General features: G+C 41.1%; 1 protein-coding gene across 5 annotated transcripts in view; it reads left to right on the top strand.

The window, feature by feature from the left end:
• The first annotated feature begins 2,281 nt into the window (after window positions 1–2,281).
• ZCCHC4 (zinc finger CCHC-type containing 4) overlaps window positions 2,282–27,731 on the top strand; it is a 54,649-nt gene continuing 29,199 nt past the window's right edge. For 4 of the 5 annotated variants that reach the window (XR_007517692.1, XR_007517693.1, XM_049886417.1 and 1 more), the window contains exons 1-5: window positions 2,282–2,441; window positions 3,234–3,352; window positions 4,242–4,324; window positions 20,176–20,451; window positions 21,385–21,465. Coding sequence is in view for 3 of the 5 variants with exons in the window: in XM_049886417.1 (XP_049742374.1) it covers window positions 2,315–2,441; window positions 3,234–3,352; window positions 4,242–4,324; window positions 20,176–20,451; window positions 21,385–21,465 (686 nt within the window). In the remaining 2 variants the exon portion in view is untranslated. Of the gene's footprint in view, window positions 2,442–3,233; window positions 3,353–4,239; window positions 4,325–17,389; window positions 17,652–20,175; window positions 20,452–21,384; window positions 21,466–27,731 lie in introns of those variants that run through there. The other variant, XM_049886418.1, reaches the window with a different exon arrangement.

The raw sequence follows: 27,731 nt of genomic DNA, 5'->3' as shown, positions 1-27,731 counted from the left end.
CTGCTGGGTAATCAAGTAACAGTCTGTCCCACAATCCTTAAATGTTCGAATATATTCAATAAATAGGTGCCTAAAACCTATCCCCACGGTAACACAAAAGGAAGAAATGATGAAAAGAACTGAACAGAGGATTTCAAAGGGCGGCTCCAGAAGACAAAGTAAAGTATTATGATGACATGTGCAAAGACCTGGAGATAGAAAACCAAAAGTGAAGAACACGCTCGATATTTCTCAAGCTGAAAGAACTGAAGAAAAAATTCAAGCCTCCAGCTGCAATACTGAAGGATTCTACGGAGAACATATTAAATGATGCAGGAAGCATCAAAAGAAGGTGGAAGGAACACACAGAGTCACTATACCAAAAAGAATTGGTCTATGTTCCACCATTTCAGAAGGTAGCATATGATCAAGAACCGACGGTACTGAAGGAAGAGGTCCAAGCTGCACTGAAGGTATTGGGGAAAAACAAGGCTCCGGGAATTGACATAATACCAATTGAGATGTTTCAATAAACGGATGCAGTGTTGAAAGTGCTCAATCGTCTTTGCCAAGAAATTTAGAAGACAGCTACCTGGCCAACTGACTGGAAAAGATCCATATTTGTGCCTATTCGCAAGAAAGGTGATCCAGCCGAAAGTGGAAATTATCAAACAATATCAATAATATCACATGCAAGTAAACTTTTCCTGAAAATCATTCAAAAGTGGCTGCGACACAGCAGTATATCGACAGGGAACTGACAGAAATTCAATCTGAATTTAGAAGAGGAACCAAGGATATCATTGCTGATGTCAGATGGATCCTGGATGAAAGCAGAGGATACCAGAGAGATGTTTACCTGTTTTATTGACTCTACTAAAGCATTCGACTGTGTGGATCATAATAAATTACGGATAACATTGTGGAGAATGGGAATGCTGGAACACTATATTGTGCTCATGAGGAATCTGCATATGGATCAAGAGGTAGTCGTTCGAACAGAACAAGGGGATACTTCATGGTTTAAAATCAGGAAAGGTGTATGTCAGCGTTGTACTCTTTTACCATTCCGGTTCAATCTGTATGATGAGGAAATAATCTGAGAAGGTGGATTATATGAAGAAGGATGTGGCATCAAGTTGCAAAGGCCTTCTCACAGGAACGTGTTTAGTGTGTTTGAGGAGCAACAAAGAGGTGAGTGTAACCAGAGTGGGTGAAGTGAGAGAAGAGGGGTAGGAGATGAAGGCAGAGAGGTCCATGGGAAAGGGCAGATTGTAAGTAGTTATAAAGACTTTGACTTCGATGACATGGGAGCCACTGGGGAGCTTTGAGCAAAGGAGGGGCATGGTCTGACTTAGGCTTTAAAATAATCACTTTGGCTTCTTGAGATTCGACTCCAGACGTGCAAGGGCAGAAGCAGATAGGCCAGTGAGCAGCCCACTGCAGTGGTCCTGGTAAGAAATGGTGATGGCACACACAAGATGTGGTGGCGGAGAACGTGGTGAGACGTGGTCAGATTCTGGATACATTCTGAATGTATAAAGGATTTGCTGATGGTCAGATGTGGGCCATGAAAGAAAAAGAGGAGTGAAGAATGACTTCAAGAATTTGGCTTGAGCCAAATTTATCATACTATGATAGGTCCCCCCACAGGGACATGATAAAGAATAAGGAGGATGTCATGTTAAGTAGGAGCTCCGGTGGTGCAGTGGTTAAGAGCTCGGCCGCTAACCAAAAGGTTGGCAGCTCCAATCCACCAGCTGCTCCTTGGAAACCCTATGGGTGCAGTTCTACTCTGTCCTATAGGGGTCTCTATGAGTTGGTACATTTAAGCACATGTATGAATGTCAAAGGATATGCAACTGTAAATGTTGAAACGACGGAGGATGACACTGATTGTTACTAAGAGGGTGTGGAGGCGGAAAGAAAGGGGATGGTTCTATTTAGCACAGCTGCTACAGCTATTTCTACTGTCAGCTGCTGTTGCTGGCGATGCTGCCCTTTGGACCTGCAGCTCAACCAAATATTTGATCCAAATGTTCGTCTTATCTCCCAGCTATACTTCTATGAAAGAAGGGAGCTTACAGGTGCTGAAGGTGGGGCAGAAAATACTATTTCGAAAATAGGCGCGAACTCAGCACATTGCGGGAGGCCCAACAAGCGGCCTGCAAGCCCCACCGCTAGAGGTCGCGGGCGGGGACTGCATTTAAGGCAGGGATCTTCACCTCGGCGCCTGCAGCTCCTCCTGGGCGCGCGGGGTCGCTGTGTGGCCCGTCGGCGCTCTTTTCTCAGCCTCGTTGAGTCGAACTGAGGCTTTCGGGACGGCGGTGGGAAGATGGCGGCCCCCAGCCACCAGAGCGAAGCTGGGGAGGCAGAAGGGAGCGCAGGGCGCCGGGGGAGCTCGGGGGTGGAGGTGGTGCTTTCCCCGGACCCCACCGTCCCCGCGCCGCTGTGCCCACACGGTGGGTCCGCGTCTGGCCTCCGCCAGGGTGCTGTGTGCCGGCGGAGGTGGCCTGGGGTTGCCGGGGCTTTCAGGACTCCCAGATTTTTATCTGTCCCGCTCGCCCGCCCTTTGTGACGACTGGGAAACGCCTTTTCCTCGGGACGTTTAGTTTTCAACAATCTTGAGAAACCATCATGGAAAGTCCCCACTGTTGTGGTTTGGTTTCAGAATTGTTGCATCTGTTTTTTGGAGGGGGGATGGTGGGGGACGGAGTATAGGGAAAGAATGTATGGGACTAAATAACCCTTGGTGTCAGGTGTTCAGGGACTTCATTTGTTGTGTTGTCTTTTCAATAAAAAAGTTAGGGAGAACGAAAGAATGAGTTCTTACCTGAAAACCAGACCCATTTTTCCTCTAAGCTTCAGGGAGAGTGTGTATTGCATTCTAAAAGCTCGAGTTTTCACCGAAAGGATGAAGGAGCGGGAGATGGCAACGGCTCAGTTTTCTGGACCTCTGTGTGTTAATCTCAGAATCCAGGCCTCTAACATTCACTATGTAGGCAGTAGCTATACTGAGAATAGCATTTTCTTTCTAGAAAGACTAGTTTTCAAGGATTAATATTTGTTTTTAGTAATTTGCCAATATCTGAATGTTGTGGCTGAGGAAAAAAAAAAAAAAAACAGAGTGGTGGATATAATTGGGACAAATTGTGTGTAAAACCAAGACAAACTCTATTTAAGTATGGTGAAAACTAGGAACTTGATGTAGACAACTATGGTTTGACTTTTTTTGTTTTTCTATTCTGGTCTAGGACCTACTCTTCTGTTTGTAAAGGTGAACCAAGGGATAGAAGAAACAAGGAGGTTTTATGCCTGCTCAGCCTGTAGAGATAGGAAAGACTGTAATTTTTTTCAATGGGAAGATGAAAAGGTATATCACCTTTTTGGATATAAATTTTTATTTTTGATGTATGTGACAATTGTATTGAGAATGTCTAAACCAATAAAAATGTAGGTAGTTTGAATATTATACGAGATAAACCTGTAAGAGAGATGAAGATGACAGTGTTTTTTTGGTATGGGAAGCTGGAATTTGTATCTGAACCTAGCCGCTCTGTGGGAGAGAGTCTAGCAACCTGCTTCCATAATAATCACAGCCAAGAAAACCCTGTGGAGCAGTTCTACTCTGTTACACAGGGTCACTGTGTCGAAGATGACTCCACGGCCACTAACAACAGCTCTGATCATTGGTGTCTTGAACTACTGTCTCAAAAACTTATCTTCCTTAAGACTCTCCAAGGTGTTGGTATTGGGGGACTTATCCTCTGTTTGCAAATACAGATTTCTCCTTAATCTAGTTCATGATCATTTCCAGGAAGTGTTAGAAAAACACTTTTTTTGAACGTCTGCATTAAACATCTTTTATACAACTACTGGTTGACCTTACAAAGGCAATTGGAGGTAGAGTTATGAGCTTGGTATCCTGGATTCGGCTGCAGTTAGTTTCTGAATGTTTTTACTAGAGAACTTTTGGCTTTGTTAGGTTTATTGGAAAAAAGCCATGTTCACCACTCTTCTGCAGATCCCTTAACATCACCATGAGAGTTAAATCTCTCGGTGCTTTAACATGTTGACTATCGTTTAAAAAGGCCTTTAGAATTCCCAGTTTTCTGTGCTTTGTTTTCCCCTGAAATGAATGCTTCCTTGCAGCATTGAGCTACTTGAATTTCTGACTTCCTGATGTCAGCTTGTAACACCAGTTTTTCTAGGATGCTAGCAAGTTTGATAGTTTATTAAGTGAGCTTTGTACACTTTTTCAGTTGTCAGAAGCTAGACTTGCTGCCCGAGAAGCTCATAACCGAAGATGTCAGCCTCCGCTAACTCGAATGCAGTGTGTGGAAAGGTACTGATGCCATGCTATTTTTCTTAATTGTTTTAGCTGTCATGTTGCTTTTTTGAAATACCGAAAGAACCAAAAGATTTAAAAAAGCTCAGAGCACCTGTTTTTTTAAATCTACATTGTTAAAATGTTTTATTGGATTAGTTGGACTTAAGCCATAGATTTACTTCTTTGGCAAACCGGTGAAAAGAATTTATCACTTTAGCAGATAGTGAGTTAACTTCTTCTGAAGGAGCCCCTGGTCTGGGATGCAGGTGACAGATTTTCACTCTGATCTTTTCAGGCTACCTGGGCTGCTGTGTTCAGAAGGATTCTGAGACCTTATCCATGTTAAGTGGAAAGGGAGTGCTCGGATCTATTAAAAATGTCTTTTTGGAGCTTCTTCAAAGATTTTAAAGTTCTTGGGAGGAAGCTTTTCTTAAAATAACTTGATTTTCCCTAAACTACAGTGCTTAGTCATAGATGTCTACTTACTGTATTGGATTCAGTCAACAAAAAGTGCTGAGAAGGGAATTAATATATATTGATTATTACTGTGAGGTAGGCACTGTCCTGGGTGTTTTATATGAGCTATTAATTAATCCTGCTGAGGTGGTTTACTTAGATGAGGAAATTAAGAACTGGAGAAGTTAAATAACTTCATCAAGTTCATACTATTAAAACGACTAAGCTGTGACTCAAAGTTAATGTCTCTCTGATTTTAAGATGTTATTTTTAAACAGAAGATAGTGATTAATATATGATGTACAGTGATTTAAGAAAATGGAATGCATTTGTCTTAGTTATCTAGGGCTGCTATAACAGAAATACCACAAATGGGTGGCTTTAACAAGCAGAAATTTATTTTCTCACAGTTTAGGAGACTAGAAGTCCGAATTCAGGGTGCCCGTCCTCAGGGAAGTGTTTCTTTCTTGGCTTTGGAGGAAGGTCCTTGCCTCTTCCGAGCTTCTGCTCCTAAGCAATCTCCATATGGCTTGGCATCTCTCTTCTACCATGTCTGCTTCCTCCTTTATATCTTGTATGAGATTGACTCAAGACACACCCTGCACTAATCCTGCCTCATTCACATAACCAGAGAACTCATTCCCAAATAAGATTATAACCACAGGCATAGAAGTTAAGATTTATAACATGTATTTTTGGGGGCACAATTCAATCCATCACAACATTATAGAGATATATCATAATGAGATTACTGTAATGAGGTAAGGTAGAATATTGAAGACGCAGAAAGTAAAAAGTAGAAAATATCTCCCCACGGTTTCTCCATTTGAAACCATCACCTTGGTGATTTTATAGCGTTTCCTCCTGGCCTTTTTTTCTGTTTAAGTTTCGCTTTACAAGGCTGTAGTCATATGTCATACATAGTTTTGTACTCTGCGCTTATCACTTACTTTTGTCTGACAAGCATGTTTTTTATGTTAATACTTCAGGGTATTGATGATTCAGTTAAACTCTATAACAAAATCTAGGTGATCTTGTTGTTCCCCTGTATCATGAATTTTTGATTTAGAGCTAAACCACCATTCTTGTCTTTTTATTGTGAAAGTATGGTTTTTTGATAAAGAAATTTATTCTTCATATTAATTAGAACATACAGGCAGTATTCTGACTGAAGTATGAGGTAATAAAGAATTCCCAAAATCTTATTTCATGGGAGCCGTTGTTGTTGTTGTTAGGTGCCATTGAGTCAGCTCCGACTCATAGCGACCCTGTATGCGACAGAATGAAACACTACCTGGTTCTGTACCGTCCTCACAATCGTTGCTGTATTTGAGCCCATTGTTGCAGCCACTGCGTCAGTAGATCTCGTTGAAGGTCTTCTTTTCCTTCGCCGACTCTCTGCTTTACAAGTGTGATGTCCCTGTCCAGGAACTGATCCCTCATGATAATGTGTCCAAGGTATGTGAGACATAGTTCATCTGTTTTCTTGTGCCAGTCCTTGAAAGTGTGTCTCGATAAAATGATTTTCAACATCTTAAATAATCTGGTCCATAACCTTGGATTTTGTTGCCAGAAGCCATTTCTTCATTCAGCAAATATTTGTCGAGGACTCAAAAAGAACTTAAAATGGTAGTAATGGAGTTGAATTGGGTAAATCTGCTGCAAAGGACCTCTCTAAAGTGTTGAAAAACCAAGATGTCACCTTGAAGACTAAGGTGCACCTGACCCAAGCCATGGTATTTTCAATTGCATCATATGCATGTGAAAGCTGGACATTGAATAAGGAAGACCGAAGAAGAATTGATGCCTTCGAATTGTGGTGTTGGCGAAGAATATTGAATATACCATGGACTGCCAAAAGAACGAACAAGTTTGTCGTGGAAGAAGTACAACCAGAATGCTCCTTGGTATGTGATGGCAACACTGCGTCTTACATACATTGGGCATGTTGTCAGGAGGGATCAGTCCCTGGAGAAGGACATCATGCTTGGCAAGGTACAGGGTCAGTGGAAAAGAGGAAGACCCTCAACGGGGTGAATTGACACAGTGGCTGCAACAATGAACTCAGGCATAACAGCGATTGTAAAGATGGTGCAGGACCGGGCAGTGTTTTGTTCTGTCGTGCATAGGGTTGCTAAGAGTCGGAACTGACTCAACGGCACCTAACAACAACAGTGGAGTTTAGATACATACAAAGATTCTAAATGCAAAGAAGAATGTATTAAGTGCTGTCGACATCCATAGAAGAGACTAACTCCAGAAAATCAAGAGCTAATTTGTGCCTTGGTTGAGCAACACAGTCATTGTGTAAAGACATGGTCTGTGACCAGTTTTGGAGAATGGGTAGAAGTGTAAGCTTATGAAATAGAATATTATTGATTCCACTGTATCACTTTATAACTGATGCTTCCAAAAAAAAAAAAAAAAGCAAACCCATCGCTGTCTAGTCAGTTCCAACTTATGGTGACTCCATGTGTTACAGAGTAGAACTGCTTCATAGGGTTTTCTTGGCTGTAATCTTCATGGAAGCAGATCGCCAGGCCTTTCTTTCATGGTGCTGTTGGGTGGTTTTGAATCATCAACCTGTAGGTTGGTAGTTGAGTGCAGACTGTTTGCACTACCCAGGGACCAACTGATGCTCCCACGCTTTATATTATGCTTTGGAGGTCCTGGTGGCATAGTGTTTAACTGTTTGGCTGCTAACCAAAAGGTCAGCAGTTCGAATCCACCAGCCACTCCTTGGAAACCCTACGGGGCAGTTCTGTTCTCTTCTATAGTGTTGCTATGAGTCGGAATCAACTTGACAGGAATGGGTTATGGAGTAAAAAAGTTTGAAATCAGTCATTCCTCTAAAGATTTTAGTGCCTTAAGATAAGGAAGCCTTATTAAAATTTTGGCTTTTTAAGTTCAAAGTTTTAATGAATTACCTTGGGACTTGCAGTGAACCTAAGGATGATGTACTGTTACTTGAGATCGTAATTATTTATTTGTTTATTTTGAGAAAGTAATTATTTTAAATTGGATAATTCAACTTCGTACAACTCATTTATGAGTTAATGCATTAAATAATTATTGTATTTGAAAGCATGAAAATGCATTTAAACTTTTGTAAGGCAAACTTTTCTTCTGTTAATGTGGAGTAACAATCGTTTTTCATTGATTCGTGTATTTTTTTAAGTCATTAGAAAGGAATGATGGTAGCTAGCAACATAAATTGGCCGTTATTACCCAATTTTTCTGTGGCAATGGCAGTGCTGCACAGAATCTCCAGGTTCTGCAGAATAGGGCTGAAAAGTCATTTTTCTCATCTTCTCACTCTTGGCACCATGTTTTATGTGTGAGACGTGTTCAGTTGGCGGATTTACGTTTTGTGGCTGAGATGTGCCTTTCCTTATCCTTTTTAGCTGCCTGTTACGTCCTGAAAACTGATATATTTTATTATGTAGTATGTTGGCACACTTCTTATGACCTATGGAGTTTTAGGGAAAATCTCTTTGAATGCTACAATGAGCATTAATTTCTGTGCATGCAGATAGCGTTGTTTAGTTGCTATTTCATTTGGCTGTGTTTTTTTCAGTGCCAGTTTAAACTCAGATTTTCAAGGTCTGCAGTTGGGGAAACGCCATAAACATAATTTGTCTACTCCAGGAAAGGCAAATGGAGATCAATAAAAATGACATTTCAGAATACTAGCCTGTCATTTGTGGATCATGCAGAGGCATGGAGCAGAATGAAGTTTTTCTGCCCCTGGGTGTATGTAGTAAATAGGAATAAGGAGGGAGTGCTGAGTTATCCGTAGCTCTTTATATTCTCATGTTTTCTACCAAATGTTAATCTTGTGTCTGAATATTAAATTTAAAACAGTATTGTTGAATGATTATGAACAGCAAAAAATATACACAAGATCTTAGTTTATCTTTTGTCGAGAAATGATAAACTAGCAATAAAGCTTTCTGAAAGGCAATTTGGAAATACTTAAAGAGGTACTTGACAAGTCAAGAAGATACATCATACAAGTGGATGTTCACTTAGCAGTATTCTTCCTTTCCTTTTAAAAATAATTAAACTTTAGGCCTTAAGATAGTCATGTGTAGTGGACGAACTGTCACACTGGCCCCTCATTTCTTTGAAATTTCATCTCTTGCTAGGGACCTTGCATCATCTCTTCCCCTCAGTTGTGTTGTTTGGTGTATAATAGCAAAAAGAAACCAAACTCATTGCCGTTGAGTTGATTCTGACTTATAGGGACGCTATAGGATAGTGTAGAACTGCCCCATAGGGTTACCAAGGAGCGGCTGGTGGATTCCAACTGCTGACCTTTTAGTTAGCAGCCCAGTTCTTAACCACTGTGCCACCGCGCTCTTAGGCAGTCTTAAATCAAAAGGGAAGAATACGTGTGGCATTTCTCAAGCTGAAGGAACTGAAGAAAAAATTCAATCCTCAAGTTGCAGTAGTGAGGTTTTCTGTGGGCAACATACTGAAGGATGCAGGAAGGATCAAAAGAAGATGGAAGGAATACACAGAGTCACTGGACCAAAAAGAATTGGCTGATGTTCAGCCATTTCAGAAGGTAGCATATGATCAAGAACCAATGATACTGAAGGAAGAAGTCCAACCTGCACTGAAGACTTTGGCGAAAAACAAGGCTCTAGGAATTGACGGAATACCAATTCAGATGTTTCAGCAACTGGATGTAATGCTGGAAGTGCTCACTCATCAATGCTAAGAATTTTGGAAGACAATGTATGGCCAATAGACTGGAAGAGATCCATATTTATGTCAATTCCAAAGAACGATGATTCAACCAAATGTGGAAATTATTAAATAGATCATTAATATCATATGCAAGTAAAACTTTGCTGAAGATCATTCAAAAACTGTTGCAGCAGTACATTGACAGGGAGCTGCCATAAATTCAAGCCAGTTTCAGAAGAGTACGTGGAATGAGGGATGTCATTGCTGATGTCAGATGGATCCAGGCTGAAAGCAGAGAATACCAAATGATGTTTATCTGTGTTTTATTGACTATGCAGAGGCATTCGACTGTGTAGATTAAAACAAATTACGGATAACGTTGTGAAGGATGGACATTTTAGAACACTTAATTGTGCTAATGAAAAATCTGTACATAGATAAAGAGGCGGTTATTCGAACAGAACAAGGGGATACTCTGTGGTTTAAAGTCGCAGAAGGCGTACGTCCGTTTTATATCCCTTCACCATACTTATTCAGCCTGTATGCTGAACAAATAATCCGAGAAGCTGGGCTATATGAAGGCGGCATTAGGATTGGAGGAAGACTTATGAACCACCTGCAATATGCAAATGTACAACCTTGTTGAAAGTGAAAAGGACTTGAAGCACTGACTTATGAAGATAAAAAACTACATCCCTCAGTATGGATTACACTTCAACATAAAGAAAACAAAAATCCTCAATAAGCAACATCGTGATAAGTGGAAAAAAGATTGAACTTATCTAGAGTTTCCTTTTACTTGGATCCACAATCAACACCCATGGAAGCAGCAGTCAAGAAATCAAACAACCCATTGCACTGGGCAAATCTGCTGCAAGAGACCTCTTTAGAATGTTAAAAAGCAAAGATGTCACTCTGAGGACTAAGGTGGGCCTGACCCAAGCTATGGTGTTTTCAGTCAACCTCATACACGTAAGCTGGGCAGTGAATAAGGGAGACCTAAGAAGAATTGATGTCTGTCTTCGAATTGTGCTTTTGGCAAAGAATGTTGAATATACCACGGACTGCCAAAAGAACAATGTAAACCCTGGTGGCATAGTGGTTAAGAGCTACTGCTGCTATTCAAAGAGTTGGCAGTTCGAATACACCAAGCACTTCTTGAAAACCGTTTGGGCACTTCTGCTCTGTCCTGTAGGGTCACTATGAGTCAGGATTGACTTGACAGCAATGGGTTTGGTTTTTGGTTTGGCCAAAAGAACAAACAAATCTATCTTGGAAGAAGTATAGCCAGAATGCTTCTTGGAAGCAAAGATGGTGAACATGTTATCAGGAGGGATCGATCAGTTCCTGGAGAAGGACATCGTGCTTGATAAATTAGAGGGCCAGTGAAAAAGAGGACGACCCTCAACGAGATGGACGGACACAGTGACTGCAACAGTGGGCTCAAGCATAACAAGGGTCGGGAGGATGGCATAGGACTGGGCAGTGTTTTGTACATAGAGTCACTATGAGTCAGAACGGACTCAACAGCACCTAGCAACAGCAAACCTAACACAACTTCGTGAGGTTTTATTTTTTAGGTCCTATAAAGCCCTTGATTACTGTCCTCATTTTCTGACAACAAATATTTACATCTGTAATACCAAAAGGGAACCCTGATGGTGCAGTGGTTAAAACGCTCAGCTGCTAATTGAAAGGTTGGTGGTTCGAACCCACCAGCACCTCAACAGAGGAAAGATGTGACAGTCTGCTCCCTTAAAGATTTACAGCCTTGGAAACCCTATGAGGCAGTCCTACTCTGCTCTATAGGTTGCTGTGGTTGCTATGAGTCAGAATCGACTCGATGGCAGTGGATAGTACTAAAAGTATGTTTTCTTGCTCTGTCTGTAACTCTAGTTCTGTGCAAAATAGCTTTGCATTTTGGTGCTGTGTCATAGCACAATGGTAGTTACACTCCACGTGTAGTCCTAGCAGTGCAAGTGCTGAGTTGCAGTGATGGCAATGTGAAGAGCTAGGCCCAAGTCTGCACACGGGCAGCGTTAGGATCGAATTGTGTGCCCCCGAAGTTTACGTTGAAGTCCCAATCCCTGGTACCTGTGAAAGTGACATCGTTTGGAGATAGGATCTTTGAAGATGTTATCAGTTAACATGAGGGCATACCAGGGTAGGGTGGGTCTTCATCCAGTTTGAGGGCCTTCTTTATAGAAGAGATATAGACACACGGAGCAGAGATAGTCATGTGAAGATGAATCTACGTGCCCAGGAGTGCCTGGGGCTTCCAGAAGCTGAGAGAGACAAGAGACATCTTCCCCTAGAGCCTTTGGAGAGAACATGGCCCATCCAAAACCGTGAATTCACCTACTCTTCACTTATTGACTATCTCGTTATCTGACATTTCACATTTAAGACAGTAGTGAAAAATCTTCTACCTATTTTGTGCATTCATGAGGTGGTGGGCATGGCAGCAATGGCTGTGGGGCATCCACTCCCTCAAGGAGGGTCTCTGGGCAGCCTCCAGGAAGCTGGGCTGGGCTGCCCTGCACCCTGCACTCCCTTCTGCAGGTGGAGGCATTTTGTCCAGCTGCAGCGTGGGGCAGTGTCCTCCATGGCACGGCCTCTGAGTAGACACGCAGGCAGCACTAAGCCAGTGAGTGCCTGTTCTGGGTTCCCAGCTCCTATGCAGCCTTAGGCCCTGTAGCTCAAGATTGCTGTGGGGTAGGAAAGAAGGAAAGAAAGAAGTATCTGAGACGGTGTTTGGAAGAAATGCATGCAAGTTTAATGACATCCCAAAGTGAGCTGAACTGGTCCTGAAGCCTCCCCCTCGGTGGGGCCAGGTCTCTGGCCAGGCTCCCAGTGCCCTTGCAGGAATCCCTGAGGACAGAGCAGGCTGCACGATGGTGAACACAGGGCTTGCAGAGGTGGGAGTAGAGCCCTGGAGGCAGCTTCGAGAGGGAAGCTCTGACCTGCACAGGAGGAAGGTGAATTTGCTAAACCATGGGCCCCCTAGTCACACAGCCCCACTCTGTCCAGCTGTGTCTCCTTCAAGCCTCCTTCTTGGCAGAGGAGTAATCCATAACTGGACTTGTCACAGTGATAAGCACATCAATAAATCTTAGCTATTATTATTTCTATGATCGTATTTGCTAAATAGAAAAAAATCAGATAAATGGGTAGTCTGAAGACAGAAAAAAAGAAAAAATCCTCTGTTTTCGCAAAGTGCTGATTTTCACATAATGACCAGGTCTTTGGATCCTAACCATGTTGACAAGTGAGGAGTAGGTGTACTTGCCTCCAGAACTGTGAGGCAATACATTCACCTTGTTTAAAGCCACCTGCTTTGTGGTACTTTGTTACAGCAGCCCAACTTCATCATGACCTCCATTTGTCTGGCAACTTTAAATCCTATATTGATGGCATAGATGTTAAAAAGTGAAAAAATACACATCTTGTGGTGGTTGTTAGGTGCCATTGAGTCAGTTCCGACTCATAGCCACTCTATGTACGACAGAACGAAACAAGGGCTGTACCATCCTTATGATCGTTGCTGTGCTTGATCCCATTGTTGCAACGACTGTGTCAATCCATCTGGTTGAGGGCCTTCCTCTTTTCCGTTGACCCTCTACTTTACCAAGCATGATGTCCTTCTTCAGGGACTGATTCTTCCTGATAACATGTCCAAAGTATGTGAGACAAGAAACGATCTTCCCCTAGAATCTTTGAAGAGAACGTGGCCCATCCAACACCCTGAATTAGGACTACATCTACTCCTCACATACTGTCTCATTATCCTACATTCCACATTTATGACAATAGTGGAAAATCTGCTCTCCAGCTATTTTGCACATTAATGAGGTGGCCAGATAGCTGTCTTCCAAATTTCTTTGCACAGCCTAGTGGCGCTTCTAGAACTGCATCGTTTGTTGAAACATCTCGATTGGTATTCCGTCAATTTTTGGGTCCTTGTTTTTCACCAGTGTCTCCTGTACGGGTTGAATTTTTTTCCTTTAGTACCATCATTTCCTGATTGTATGCTGCCCCCTGAAATGCTTGAATGTCCACCAATTCTTTTTGGTGTAGTGTCTCTGTGTATTCCTTTCATCTTCTTTTGATTCTTCCTGTGCTGTTTAATATTTTTCCCATAGAATTGTTCAGTATTGCAACTCGGGGCTTGTTTTTTTCTTCGGTTCTTTCAGCTTGAGAAATGCCAAGCATGTTTTTCCCTTTTGGTTTTCTATCTCCAGGTCTTTGCACATGTCATTATAATATTTTACTTTGTCTTCTCGAGCTGCCCTTTGAAATCTCTTCTTCACCTCTTTTATTTCATCATTTTTCCATTTGCTTTAGCTACTTGATCTTCAAGAGCAAGTTTCAGGGTCTCTTCTGATATACATTTTGGTCTTTTCTTTCATTTCTTTTTATTGACCTTTTACTTTCTTCTTGTATGATGTCCTTGATGTCATTCCATAACTTGTCTGGTCTTCGATCCTTCGTGTTTGGTGCATCAAGTCTGTTCTTGAGATGGTTTCTAAATTCTGGTGGAATATACTCAAGGTCGTACTTGGGCTCTTGTGGACTTGTTCTAATTTTCTTCAGCTTCACCTTGAACTTGAATATGAGGAATTGATGGTCTAATCCACAGTCGGCCCCTGGCCTTGTTCTGATGGATGATACTGATCTTTTCCATCGTCTTTTTCCTCAGATGTAGTTGATTTGATTCCTGTGTATTCCATCTGGCGAGGTCCACATGTATAGTCACCATTTATGTTATTGAAAAATTTTGCTATGAAGAAGTCATTGGTCTTGCAGAATTCTATTATTTGATCTCTAGCATCGTTTCTATCACCAAGACCATATTTTCCAACTACTGATCGATGTTTGTTTCCAGCTTTCACATTCCCATCACCAGTAATTATCAATGCATCCTGACTGCATGTTTGATCAATTTCAGACTGCAGAAGTTGGTAAGTACCTTCAATTTCTTCATCTTTGGCTTTAGTGGTTGGTGTGTAAATTTGAATAATAGTCATATTAACTGATCTTCCTCATAAACCGAAAAACACCAACCCAGTGCCGTTGAGTCGATTCCGATTCATAGCGACCCTAAAGGACAGATTACAACTGTCCCACAGAGTTTCCAAGGAGCGCCTGGCGGATTCGAACTGCCAACTCTTTGGTTCACAGCCATAGCACTTAACCACTACGCCACCAGGGTTTCCAGTCTTCCTCATAGGCATATGAATATTATGCTCTCACTGACAGCGTTTTACTTCAGGATAGATCTTGAAATGTTCTTTCTGATGATGAATGCAATGCCATTCCTCTTTGAGTAATCATTCCCGGTGTAGTAGGCTGTATGATTGTCCGATTCAAAGTGGCCAATACCAGTCCATTTCAGCTCACTAATGCCTGGGATATTGATGTTTACACATTCCATTTTATTTTTGATGATTTCCAGTTTTCCTCGCTTCATACTTTGTACATTCCATGTTTCGATTATTAATTGATGTTTGTAGCTGTTTCTTCTCATTTTGAGTTGTACTACATGAGCATATGAAGGTCGTGAAAGCTTGACTCCATCCACGTTATTAAGGTCGACTCTACTTTGAGGAGTCAGTTCTTCACCTGTCGTATTTCGAGTGCCTTCTAACAGGAGGGGCTCATCTTCCAGCATTATATCAGACAATGGTCTGCTGCTATTCATAAGGTTTTCACTGGCTAATTCTTTTCAGAAGTAGACCACCGGGTCCTTCTTCATAGTCTTAGTCTGGAAGCTCAGCTGAAACTTGTCTGCCACGGGTGACCCTGCTGGCGTTTGAATACTGGTGACATAGCTTCCGGCATCACTGGAACACACAAGCCCGCAGAGTACGATAAGCTGGCAGATGTGTGGGGGCTAGCTTCCTCAGCCTCCCTGAATTCTGAACTCTGCCTCATCAACTCATCGAGCTTGCTAGGCTCTGGCTGGGTTTGCCCTGTGCTGCCGCCTTTCCACAGGCAATAAGCTGAGCAAGTGTATGACTCCCTCATCTGTTTCCTCTCTCAGGGCTCACCGTTTTGGGTTGCTGGTTGTCCAGTATCTGAGAACCTTTTTTTTAGTAATTTTTATTGTGGTTTAAGTGAAAGTTTACAAATCAAGTCAGTGTCTCACACAAAAACTTATATACGCCTTGCTACATACTCCCAATTACTCTCCCCTTAATGAGACAGCCCGCTCTTTCCCTCCACTCTTTCTTTTTGTGTCCATTTCGCCAGCTTCTAACCCCCTCTACCCTCTTATCTACCCTCCAGGCAGGAGATGCCAACATAGTCTCAAGTGTCCACCTGATCCAAGAAGCTCACTCCTCACCAGCATCTGTCTCCAACCCATTGTCCAGTCCAATCCATGTCTGAAGAGTTGGCTTCGGGAATGGTTCCTGTCCTGGGCCAACAGAGGTTCTGGGGGCCATGAACACCAGGGTCCTTCTAGTCTCAGTCAGACTATTAAGCCTGGTCTTTTTATGAGAATTTGGGGTCTGCATCCCACTGCTACCCTGCTCCCTCAGGGGTTTTCTGTTGTGTTCCCTGTCAGGGTGGTCATCGGTTGTAGCTGGGCACCATCTAGTTCTTCTGGTCTCAGGATGATGTAGTCTCTGGTTCACGTGGCCCTTTCTGTCTCTTGGGCTCGTAATTACCTTGTGTCCTTGGTGTTCTTCATTCTCCTTTGCTCCAGGTGGGTTGAGACCAACTGATGCATCTTAGATGGCTGCTTGCTAGCTTATAAGACCCCAGATGCCACTCTTCAAAGTGGGATGCAGGATGTTTTAATAGATTTTGTTACGCCAGTTGACTTAGATGTCCCCTGAAACCATGGTCCTGAAACCCGTGCCCCTGCTACACTGGCCTTCGAAGCATTCAGTTTATTCAGGAAACTTCTTTGCTTTTGGTTTAGTCCAGTTGTGCTGACCTCCCCTGTATTGTATATTGTCTTTTTCTTCACCTAAAGTAGGTCTTATGTACTATCTAATTAGTGAATACCCCTCGCACCCTCCCTCCCTCCCCGCCTCATAACCACAAAAGAATGTTTTCTTCTCTGTTTAAACTGTTGCTCAAGTTCTTATAATAGTGGTCTTATACAATATTTGTCCTTTGCGACCGACTAATTTCACTCAGCATAATGCCTTTCAGATTCCTCCATGTTATGAAATGTTTCACAGCTTCCTCATTGTCTGAGAACTGTTTTTCATCTATTTTGTCTGTTTAAAAAATTTCAAGGTAGGATGGTAAATCTAGTCTCTGTTGCTGTATCATAACTGGATGTGGAAGTCTTCAACACTTAAACTTTAATTATGAAAGATACAGTGGTAAATTCGGTGTTGCTGTTGCTAAAGACTGTCTACTGGTTCTTTCCACTGGCCCTTCCCATCTTAGGGGGCTTTTTCCCTCGTGACATTCTTACTTTGAATTACTAAGCAGTTTCTTCTAACATCTCTCTTTCCCTTTCTTCTTTCTAGTCATAGAAAAGACTGTCAAAAGAAGAGTTATTATATGGATAGAAACATTTAAATTATTGGCGTGATTAAGTTCATTTCTTCCTGTCATCATTCAGAATGTGTGTTTGTCACTGCATTGGGTACTTTGAAATGAAACTGTGCATAGATACAAAAAAATTTAAAAATCATTCTGGTTCTATGTTCACAGTTGTTATAGTGCAGTTCAAGGTTTATTCTGTTGAAACCGTATGACTCTTCTTAAACTACAGGAATTCTTTAGACAACAACCAAAGAAGGGCGTTGCGGGGGGTGGGTGCTACAGATGCTGATACTAATTGCACATATTCAGTCACCTCATGGGATTAGTTCTTTTGGTTTGGGGGCCTAGAGCCATGGTCTTGTGGGAAAATCAAGACAACTTGAGTAATATAATCTTTAAACTTTATGTTCTACCCTCCAGCATGGTGCGTAGTATTTGCTGTCTTATAAGCTTACCAGTAGCCATCCAAGATAGAACTATTGGTGTTTGTTTGTTTGAAACAAAAGAGAAAGAAGGAAACTAAAGAATCATGGAAGGAACTGGGCTGTAGAACTAATTGTCTCCGAGAACCTGGAGACCAGAAGAAGTAGATGGTGCCTGTCTACCAATACTGAATGTTTTTGTTACCGCAAATTGCGGGTTTGAGCCGCCTGCTGCAAAGCCAATACCGAGACAGGAGGAGGTAAGCAGTAAGAACGCTTTATTGAATACCGGTATTCAAAAGACAGAGGAAGTTAAATTTCTCCCAAATTCTGTCTGTCCTAAAGGGTTGATTGGAGGGTTTTGTATGGAAAAGATCAGGGTTACCTAACGTTTTGAGCACGTAGTCCACAGATGGTCTTATACATCACGAAACAACTACAAAAACTCTTTATTAAACGAAAGATAAACATGTCAGGCACCTTGAACTCTAATTAGTATATTTATAACAGGCTGAAAAACTCTCATAAGAATCTCTTGGCTCATGGGGCTGTTTTGCCAAGTCCACTGTGGCTGAGATAGGGAGCAAGAAAGAAAACCTTCTTGTTGGTTTGCAGGCTGAAGGCCATTTTTCAAGAGAACAAAGAAAGACATCAAGGCCACAAGAGCTGAGATAGCTCTGTACCCCTTTGGAAGAGACTGGTGCAGCTGGTGCAATTAAAAAGTCTCAAGATTACTTAGAGCATCATTGTGGTGTTAGTCATGTCAAGCTCTCAATCGCCTATTATGAATAGGGGAAAATACGTTGTAAGGTATTAGGGTGTTAGTTTAAGGGTGGAACAGGCTGCTCAGTTATATTTTGGACAGAGCCTGTACCATTTTCCAAGGACTAGAGATTAATCACAGCTTATACAGCTATATTAAAACAAATGAGAAAATATATTCTCCCTAATATTAAAACACTAAAGAAAAAGCATTTTCACTACTTCATTTTGATCAGGGACACAATAGATGAATCTGGATAAAAAGGGAGAAAAATGTGAAACAGGACTTCAAATTCTTAAATAATTCCGACTTACTGAACATACTAAGGATGGAAGAGTTCCTGAGACTGTGGGCTGAGTTACTCTTCAAACCTTGAATTGAAACTACCCCCTGAAGTCACCTTTGAACTGTGGCTCATAACAAATTATGGATAACATTATGAACCATGGTGATTCCAGAATGCTTAATTGTGCTTATGAGGAACCTGTACATAGATCAAGAGGCAGTTGTTTGAACAGAACAAGGGGATACTATGTGGTTTATAACCTGGACTGCTGTAAGAATGAAAATATGTGCCTTGGAGGAAGTACAGCCAGAATGCATCTTAGAATCGAGGATGGTGAGACTTCATCTCAAGTGCTTTGGACATGTTATCAGGAGGGGCCAGTCCCTGGGGAAGGACATCATGCTTAGTAAAGTAGAGGGCCAGTGAAAAAGAGGAAGACCCTCGATGGGGTGGATTGACACAGTGGCTGCAACAATGGGCTCAAACATAGCAGCGATTGTGAGGATGGCTCAGGACCGGGCAGTGTTTTATTCTGTTGTACCTAGGGTCACCATGAGTTGGAACTGACTCGAAGGCACCTAACAACAACAGTTTAGCTCAAGGAGTAAATATTGTGACCCTTGAGTATTGCGTTTAAATGAAGAAAAAAACAAGTCTGTAAGACCACACGGTCAACAGCTATTTTAAACCCTAGATGAGAAAGTTGGGGGCCAGGGAGTTTAAGTAAATGGAAATGAAACAGTTAGAACAGAAATAACATAGGACAGAAATAAGGAGAACGTTGACACAATGTGAAGAATGTAACCAGTGTCTCTGATCGTTATGTCTAGAAACTGGAATTGAAGTGAGTTTCACTCTGTATATTTTCACCAAAAATAAATATTAAAAAAAGAAAGAATTCTTTAGAGTATTATTTGACATGTTTGGATTTAGACCTTCTGAGCCCCTGTAGGCCTCAATAATCTTATTTTTGTTAAAATAAGATTTCTTTTCTTATTGTGATTTCATAGCTTCTGTCAGCATATTCAAAAGCAGCAGCTTTTAAAACACTCTAACTGTGATTATTTTCTCTCATCACTCATCTTCAGTACAAAGAAAAAAGAAAATGGTTACTTTGAAATCTGATATAAGAGTGATTTGAAAGAGATCAAAGGGGATATCCAACGTAGTCTTTTTAAGGCTTTGAAGGTTGTCTTGCTGTTTTGGGGTGAGCTGCTGATAACCACCCCCATCAGTACTGCTAAAAATAGAGGAGCTTTATGGGAACATCTTTTCTTTTAGGAGGTAATTTTTCTTGCTAAGTATGCCATAAGAACTTGAAGAATGATCTTAATTTCTCATTTTAAGATGACTGTCATCCTGAGCCAGACTGTTTAACACTTCAAAGTTAGAATACATGGATTTGTCAATAAATTTAAACATGATAGCAGTCACCATTCCTACTGAGTTGGTTGAGTAATATATTCATAATTTTAAATGGGTATTGATCTTCATTCAGGACTCAATTGGAGCATCTCTATTCTCATGAAATTGCTGATCCTTTCCCACTTTGTAGGTCTGCAGCCAGACATAAATTCTAGCCACTATGCCACAGATTTCTCTTACCTTTGTTTCTTTATGCAATACTTTTTAGGAAAGAAGAATACTTTAGGAATACTAAAAATAGCAAGAGCCCATTGTCTTTCAAAATAACAAATCCAAAAAATATTACCCTGTGTTTTTTTGTGTCTTAAAGGTACTTGAAGTTTATCGAGTTACCCTTGTCTCAGAGAAAGTTTTGTCAAAGATGTCAGCAGTTGTTGTTGCCAGAGGACTGGGCGGAGCATCGTGAGCATCAGGTCCTGGGTGATATTTCTGTCACCCAGTTAAAAAGGCCCAGTCACCTGCTTTACCCGTTGGAAAATAAGAAGACAAATGCCCAGTATTTGTTTGCTGACAGGAGCTGTCAGTTCTTGGTAGACCTACTGTCTACCCTTGGATTCAGGAGAGTGCTGTGTGTTGGAACACCGAGGTATGTTGTGTGATCTTTTCTTTTTTAATTCTCTTTCTCCTCTATTTGAGGAGCCCTGATGGCACAGTGGTTAAGCTTTCAGCTGCTAACCAAAAGGTCAGCAGTTTGAACCCACCAGTGGCTCCATGGACGTAGGATGTGGCAGTCTGCCTCTGTAAAGATTACAACCTTGGTCAGTATTGAAGTCATTCCTGAGGTTCACCTTTCAGCTAAAGATTAGATAGGCCCATAAAATAAACAATACCACAAGTATATGAGCCTAAATGGGCATTTCAGCCCAGGGGCAAGGACAAGAAGGCAGGAGGGGACAGGAAATCTGGAGGAATGGAAATGGAGAACCCAAGGTCAGGAAGGGGAGAGTGTTGACACTTTGTGGGGTTGACAACCAGTGTCACAAAACAATATGTGTATTAACTGATTAATGAGAAACTAATTTGCTCTGTAAACTTTCATCTAAAGTACAATTAAAAAGATTACAGACTTGGAAATCCTATGGGGCAGTTCTACTCTGTCCTACAGGGGCACTGTGAATCAGAATCAGCTTCATGGTAATGGTTTTTTTGTTATCAATACTATTTAAATTGTAAGAAAATTTTATCGTGTTATTATTTAGGATATGCAGGGCACAGCATTAAGCCTTAAGAATACTAAGGGAATATAAAGTTTGAGAGGAATCTTTATAGATTCTGGCATGTGATAGGAGAATCCTTCTGATTTGATTTTTAAATTGTTTATAATTTCAGACTTTTTCAGGTAGGTTCTTTTGCGTTTTAAAAAATATCTGCTAAACTAAAACCTTGGTTACATGTGCCAGTTCTCTTCAAAGTTTCATTTAAATACCAGAAATATCAGAAAAACATTAATGATTTTTTTGTTTGCTTATTTTTGGTATTTGTAATTTCTTATGAAATTTGCTTTCACTAATTGCTTTAGGTTGCATGAGCTGATCAGGTTGAAAGCATCAGATGACAAGGAGTCTAACATTAAAAGCCTCTTACTGGATATTGATTTTCGGTAGGTTTACAAAGTATATTTGTTCTCCTTCCTTTTCTCCTGTTTCTTTGTAACGTTTTTCTCTTCTCAGTTGTTTGTAATCTGTTAAAACTCCATAATTGACATTTATAACTGGTAATTGGTTATGAGGCACCTCTTTAGCTGAGTGTCCTATAAACCCAACCTGTCCTCTTTCAGAGTTTCAACAGGGAGGCAGTGGATTTCTCTTTTTCCTACCTTGCTTCCTAGATTTTCTCTATGACGCTGTCTACTTGTCTTTGGCATGTAACTGAACAGAGAAATTTCTATTCAATGAAATTTCTTCTCGTACACTTATTGTCAAAGATAATTCTGAATTTCTTCATAATCAGGTTACTAGGATTTTGTTTCATCATCAAGTCTTTGAAGTGTAAGAAGACATTATTTTAGTGTATTTTACAGAACCTTGTGCATATTGTCTTTCACTGGAAGCCTGAAGTGAAGGGAACACTAATCAGGGAATAGACTGGTCCCAAGGAAGGTGGTTAGGAAGCAGTTAAGTTTTGTGGCGGAGGGTGAGAATTCAGTGGCATCGGATGGGTTGGGGAAATGGAGATGAGACCCCTCTGGTGTAATTTAGAAGATACAGATCTTTGCTTTATAATGTGGGGTGGTAAATACATCCATCTGCAATCTCTGTGATTCAGTCTATAAATGTGAAGTCCCCATTTTAGTTTCCTCAGATGTTTCAATTCCAGGAGCTTGTGGCGAATGTATAATACTGTGAGTCACCATGCCAAAACTGTAAGGTACTCAAAGGTTGTCCCCGACTTCTAAATAACCAGGAGGCCATTAGAAATAGGGGACAAATTGCTACCTGTGATTCCTCCACGAACATCACGTCCTTCTGCTCCGTGAACACACATTAGCAAATGGAAAGTAGGTTTTATTACCTACCAGAATAAGCAGACGGCATACGACAGGTGAGCAGTCCCCCTTGGCTCAAAGCTGTCTGGATGGAGATGGACAACTATGCATACCCTACTTTGTGCCATAGACGAGGGATCCGAAGGGGCCAGTTACACAACAGGCCCATCCTCCCCCACCGCCCCCAGCTTCTGGAAACTCTCCTGTTGGAGATAGAGAACTCTTCCATGCATGCCTCTACCTGGCATCATAGGTGAGGGACTGCCAGTCACCCCAGGCCAGGCAGGCTTAGTTAGGTGGGCTAAGCTTCTGTTGCGTGTGCTGCTTACTAGCACCCTAGCTGAAGGGACCCTAAGGTTCCTTGCTCAGCCATTTTTATACCCCAAAGCCCACATGACATGCAACAGTAACATGTATCAGGCCTCAGAGGGTGGAGGGGACAGTCATCCCCCCTCCCTTCCTAAGGACTGTTGCCAAGGTGATGAGTTGGGTGCTCTCAACTCATTTGCATATATTTGTGTTGTCTGGATGTTTTTTAAAACCAAAGTCTGTTGATTCCTCATGCTATTTTGAGAAACCAGAGACTAAGGCCAAGCCTAGTTCATTGTCCCACAAATACACTGTGTTTTTAATATGTTTCACATGTTCATCAATATTGAAGGAATCAGGTTTTGTGTTCCTTGTTATGTAGATCTGATGCAGTCCATCTGGCCAATATTCGAACATTTTACAGAGAATCTATGAAACATGTCCTCGCTCCCAAAAAATAAGGCAGACATCCCACTAGGGTGGCTGTTGTCAGAAAAATGGAAAATAACCACTGTTGGGGAGGATATGGAGAAATTGAAACCTTTGTGCATTGCTGGGGGAATATAAAATGGTGCTGCTGCCTTGGAAATCAGTTTGGTGATTCCTCAAAAAGTTAAACTACCATATGACCAGCTGTTTCAGTTTTAGATGTTTACCCAAGAGACTTGAAGGCAAGGACTCATACTTGTGCAACAATGTCCATTGCAGCATTATTCATAGAAGCCCAAGGTGGAAACCACCCAAGTGTCCATCAACAAGTGATTGGATAAACAAAGTGTATATCCATACAGTGGATTATTACTCAGCCAGAAGGAGAAATGATGTTCTGATGCACGCTGACATGTGAACAGGCTTTGAAAACGTTACGCTAAATGAAGTAAGTCAGACACAAAAGGACAAATATTATCCCAGTTATTTGAATGATCTAGAATAGGCAAATGCACTGAGACAAAACTTTATTACTGGTTACCAGGGACTAGGAGAAGAGGTGGGTGGGGAGTTAATTGCTTCAATGGTACCAAGTTTCTTTTTGGGGTGATGAAAAACTTCTGGATGGATAGTGGTGATAGTTGCACAACATGGTAAATGAATTAATGTCACTGACTTGTGCACTTAAAAGTGGTCAAAGTGGCAGTTTTTTTTTGTTGTATATATTTTGCTATGATAAAAATGAATGAGGAAGACAGAAGAAGAATTGACGCCTTTGAATTGTGGTGTTGGCGAAGAATATTGAATATATCATGGACTGCCAAAAGAATGAACAAATCTGTCTTGGAAAAAGTACAACCAGAATGCTCCTTAGAAGCAAGGATGGCGAGACTACGTCTCACCTACTTTAGACATGTTATCAGGAGGGATCAGTCCCTGGAGAAGGGCATCGAGCTTGGTAAAGCAGAGGGTCAATGAAAAAGAGGAAGACCTTCAACGAGATGGATTGACACAGTGGCTGCAACACGGGGCTCAAGCATAACAATGATTGTGTGCTTGGCACAGGACCGGGCAGTGCTTCATTCTGTTCTACGTGGGGTCACTATGAGTCAGAACCAACTCAACAGCACCTAAAAACAACATGATAAAAATGTTAAAAATAGGGGAAAAAATCAAGGCAGGCATGGTTTTGAAGTGTTAAAAATCACATTAAAAATCTCGGTTTTTGCGATTTAGTTTTATATGGATTTCCAAGTCGGATTTAGTTTGTCTACTGTTAGGAACTGTTTCTTGAAAATTATCTACTCATAGCTTATCCCTTCTTAACAGGACTAGACAGCTTAGTTATGTCTGCCTGACGTGCGTGATCCATGGCTGCTGCTCATACATAAACCCATTTTTCTTTTAATTGAGATATTCACATAATGTAAAATTCACTGTTATAAAGTGTGTAATTCAGTGGTTTTTAGTATAATCACTATGTTGTGCAACTTCTGCCACTATTTAATTCCAGAACATTTCCACCACCCCAAAAAGAAACCCTGTACTTATGAGCAGTCAGCCCCAATTCCCCTGTCCTCCCATCCTTTAGTTACCACTAAGCTCCTTTCTGTCTTGATGGATTTGCATATTCTGGACATTTCATATACATGGAATTGTACAATATGTGGCTGTTTTTGTCTGACTTCTTTTACTCAGCATACTGTTTTCAGGATTCATCTGTGTTATAGCATGCATCAGTACTTTATTCCTTTTTATGGCTAAATAATATTCCACTGTATGTATATATCAGTTTATTTTTTTTAATACTATGTTCTTTTCTGAAAGTATTGTTAAATTATTATAAATTCATTTTTTTAAAGGTAGAAGTTTAACTTTTGTTTTTTTAATGACAGTGATAGTAGCTGGTATTTATTGAATGCCTACCATTCCCAAGCTCTGTTTTAAGCATTTACTTAGTCCTCACAGTGACCCTGTAGGATAAATGTTATTATCATCCTCATTTCTGATGAGAAGACAGGCAGAAAGAGGTTAAATAACTTGACCGAAGTTATAAGTGACTGAGCTAGGACTTAAACTCAGACAGTCTGACTCCAACAAATAAGTTATCTTCTGGAGATAACTTTTCGACTTGTATATAAGCCTTTCTTATATAGTGTGCTTTTCTCTTGCCATGTGTGCATTTCTGCCTTTCTCCCACTATTTCCCTGCCTTTCTACAAAGGCTTTTGGATGAGTCAGTAGGATTACTAATGATCAAGTTATTCATGTATTTAGAATAAGGCACTCACTCAGTCAGGAATACCTCACTGGGGTCCCAGAAATCTGTTCATGTAAAAGGAAATTTATTAGCTAACATTATCGAAGAAGAAATTGAAGTTGTCAGTGATTTCATTTTACTTGGATCAATGATCAACATCCATAGAACCAGCAGTCAAGAATTCAAATCATATATTGGATTGGGCAAACCTGCTACGAAAGACCTCTTTAAGTTTTAAAAGGCAAAGATGTCACTTTGATAACAAAGATGTGCCTGACCCAAGCCAAGATCTTTTCAGTCACCTCATGTGCCTGTGAAAGCTGGACATTGAAAAGGAAAACAGAAGAATTGATGCATCCCAACTGTGGTGTTGGCAAAGAATATTTATGCCATGGACTGCTAGCAGAATGAACAAATCAGTCCTAGAAAAAATACAACCAGAAGCAAGAATCCTGAGAGTTTTGCTTGCTTACTTTGAATATATCATCACAAAGACCACTCAGCAGAATCGGACATCGTGTTTGGTAGAGGGTCAGCAAAATGAAGGAAACCCTCAGTGAGATGGATTGACACAATATCTGCCACAGTGGATTCAGGCATCGTGAAAATGGCACAGGACTGGGCAACCTTTTTTATGTTATACCTCAGGTCGCTATGAGTCAGAGCTGACTTGACAACAACTAACTACAAGGATGTATAGCAGGCTTTAGTGCAGGGTGTCACACAGTATTGTTAGGGCTCCATCTTTCTCTCTTCACCTCTCATTTAGTCTTCGTTTGTGTGTTGGTTTTATTCTATAGAAAGCTTCCTTTATGCTACCAGGGACTTGGATGGGCAGCGGCTTTAAGCTTACATAGTTAAGTCTCAGCTTAACTGCCTAGTGGAAAGAGACTGTCTTTCCTGAGAGCTCCCGCAGCAAACTCCAGGGAGTACTCTTATTAGCTTGGCTGGGTCACATGCCTGTCCCAGAACTGTCACTGTGGCTTGGTGATTAGGGTACTCTGGCCAGACTCAAGTCAGGTACTTATTCCTTCACAGTTAGTGCCCAACCAACTACATGGAATATGCTCACCAGAGGAAATAGGTGTTCGACTGAAGGAAGAGGGCATATAGGTGCTAGGCACACACATAAAAAATTAGATGTTCACACCTGAATTATTAAAAACAGTATCAGTTATTAGCAACACTCAAATTCCTACCTTGGGCATTTTTACTTCTGTGGAAATGGCACAGTGTTGTATTTCCAATAGTATGGTTCTTTGACTTTGCATTAAAAAGTTATATAATGATTTTTATTTCATTAAAGGTGAGCTAGTTTTGGGCTAATTAATACAGAAAACCAAAACCAAACCCACTGGTGTTGTATAGGACCGAGTTGAACTGCCCCAGAGGGTTTCCAAGGCTGTAATCTTTACAGAAGCAGACTGCCACATCTTTCTCCTGCAGAGTGCTTGGTAGGTTTGCACCGCCGACCTTTTGGTTAGCGGCCAAGCACTTAACCACTGCACCATGGGGGCTCCTTAATACAGAATGGAACTAGGAAAAACAAAAAAAAATCAGTGTTCCACCTCAAAGAACTTGCTGAAATCGCAAGCATCTTGGTTTCCTTTTTTTTTTTTTAAAGAAAAATGCTCTTAAATTATTTGACAAGTTATTGAATATATTATTACTTATTTTCATGTGTGTATACTGCTCTCTGTATGATGCAAACAAACAAGCTGATAGTATTCTGCTGGAGACATCCTCATGTAGTTGCTTTCATAACATAGTCTTTTACTGTCTCATTTCTATGAGAGGGTGTTAAGAGAGAACTGCTTTATTGACACACATTAGCAGCCAAAAGGGACCCTGTGGCACAATGGCTAAGTGCTCAGGTGGTTTAAACCCGCCCATCCTTAAAGATGACAGCCAAGAAAATCCATGGGGAAGTTCTCCTCTATCACACGAGGTCCTGTGAGTTGAAATTGACTCGATGGTACCCAATAGCAACAACAGTAGCCACAAGGAACAGAGTCAATTGCCTATATTTACAGTGTGAATAGAGTGTGTGGTTGGCTCAGATTTCTTACAAAGACCACAATTAGGAGAAAATTCCTGTGAGTAGCATAGAGTGGCAGCGAATAATTACTTTTGCCACATTGGTTTGTTGTCGGGCTGCAGAAAGTCCATCTGAGGCTGCAGGGTTCTGTGTAGTGTCCTTTGTGGATGTTCTACATAGTGTTCTGTGTAGACATGCTATAAATATTCTTTTCTGGGGGTAAAAGATAAGCGAGTGTTTGCTAAGATGGAGTTCTGTATGCCCTAGTTTTAACATGAAAGACGTGAAACTCCACTTGGCAAGTGATCATCCAAATAAAGTTCTTTCCATAGACTGCAATTCTTAG

The sequence above is a fragment of the Elephas maximus genome, chromosome 5 (assembly GCF_024166365.1).
Source record: "Elephas maximus indicus isolate mEleMax1 chromosome 5, mEleMax1 primary haplotype, whole genome shotgun sequence".
In the NCBI taxonomy this organism is placed as follows: domain Eukaryota; kingdom Metazoa; phylum Chordata; class Mammalia; order Proboscidea; family Elephantidae; genus Elephas; species Elephas maximus.
The sequence above is the reverse complement of the archived record's forward strand: the minus strand, read 5'-3'. Positions and strand labels throughout refer to the sequence as shown.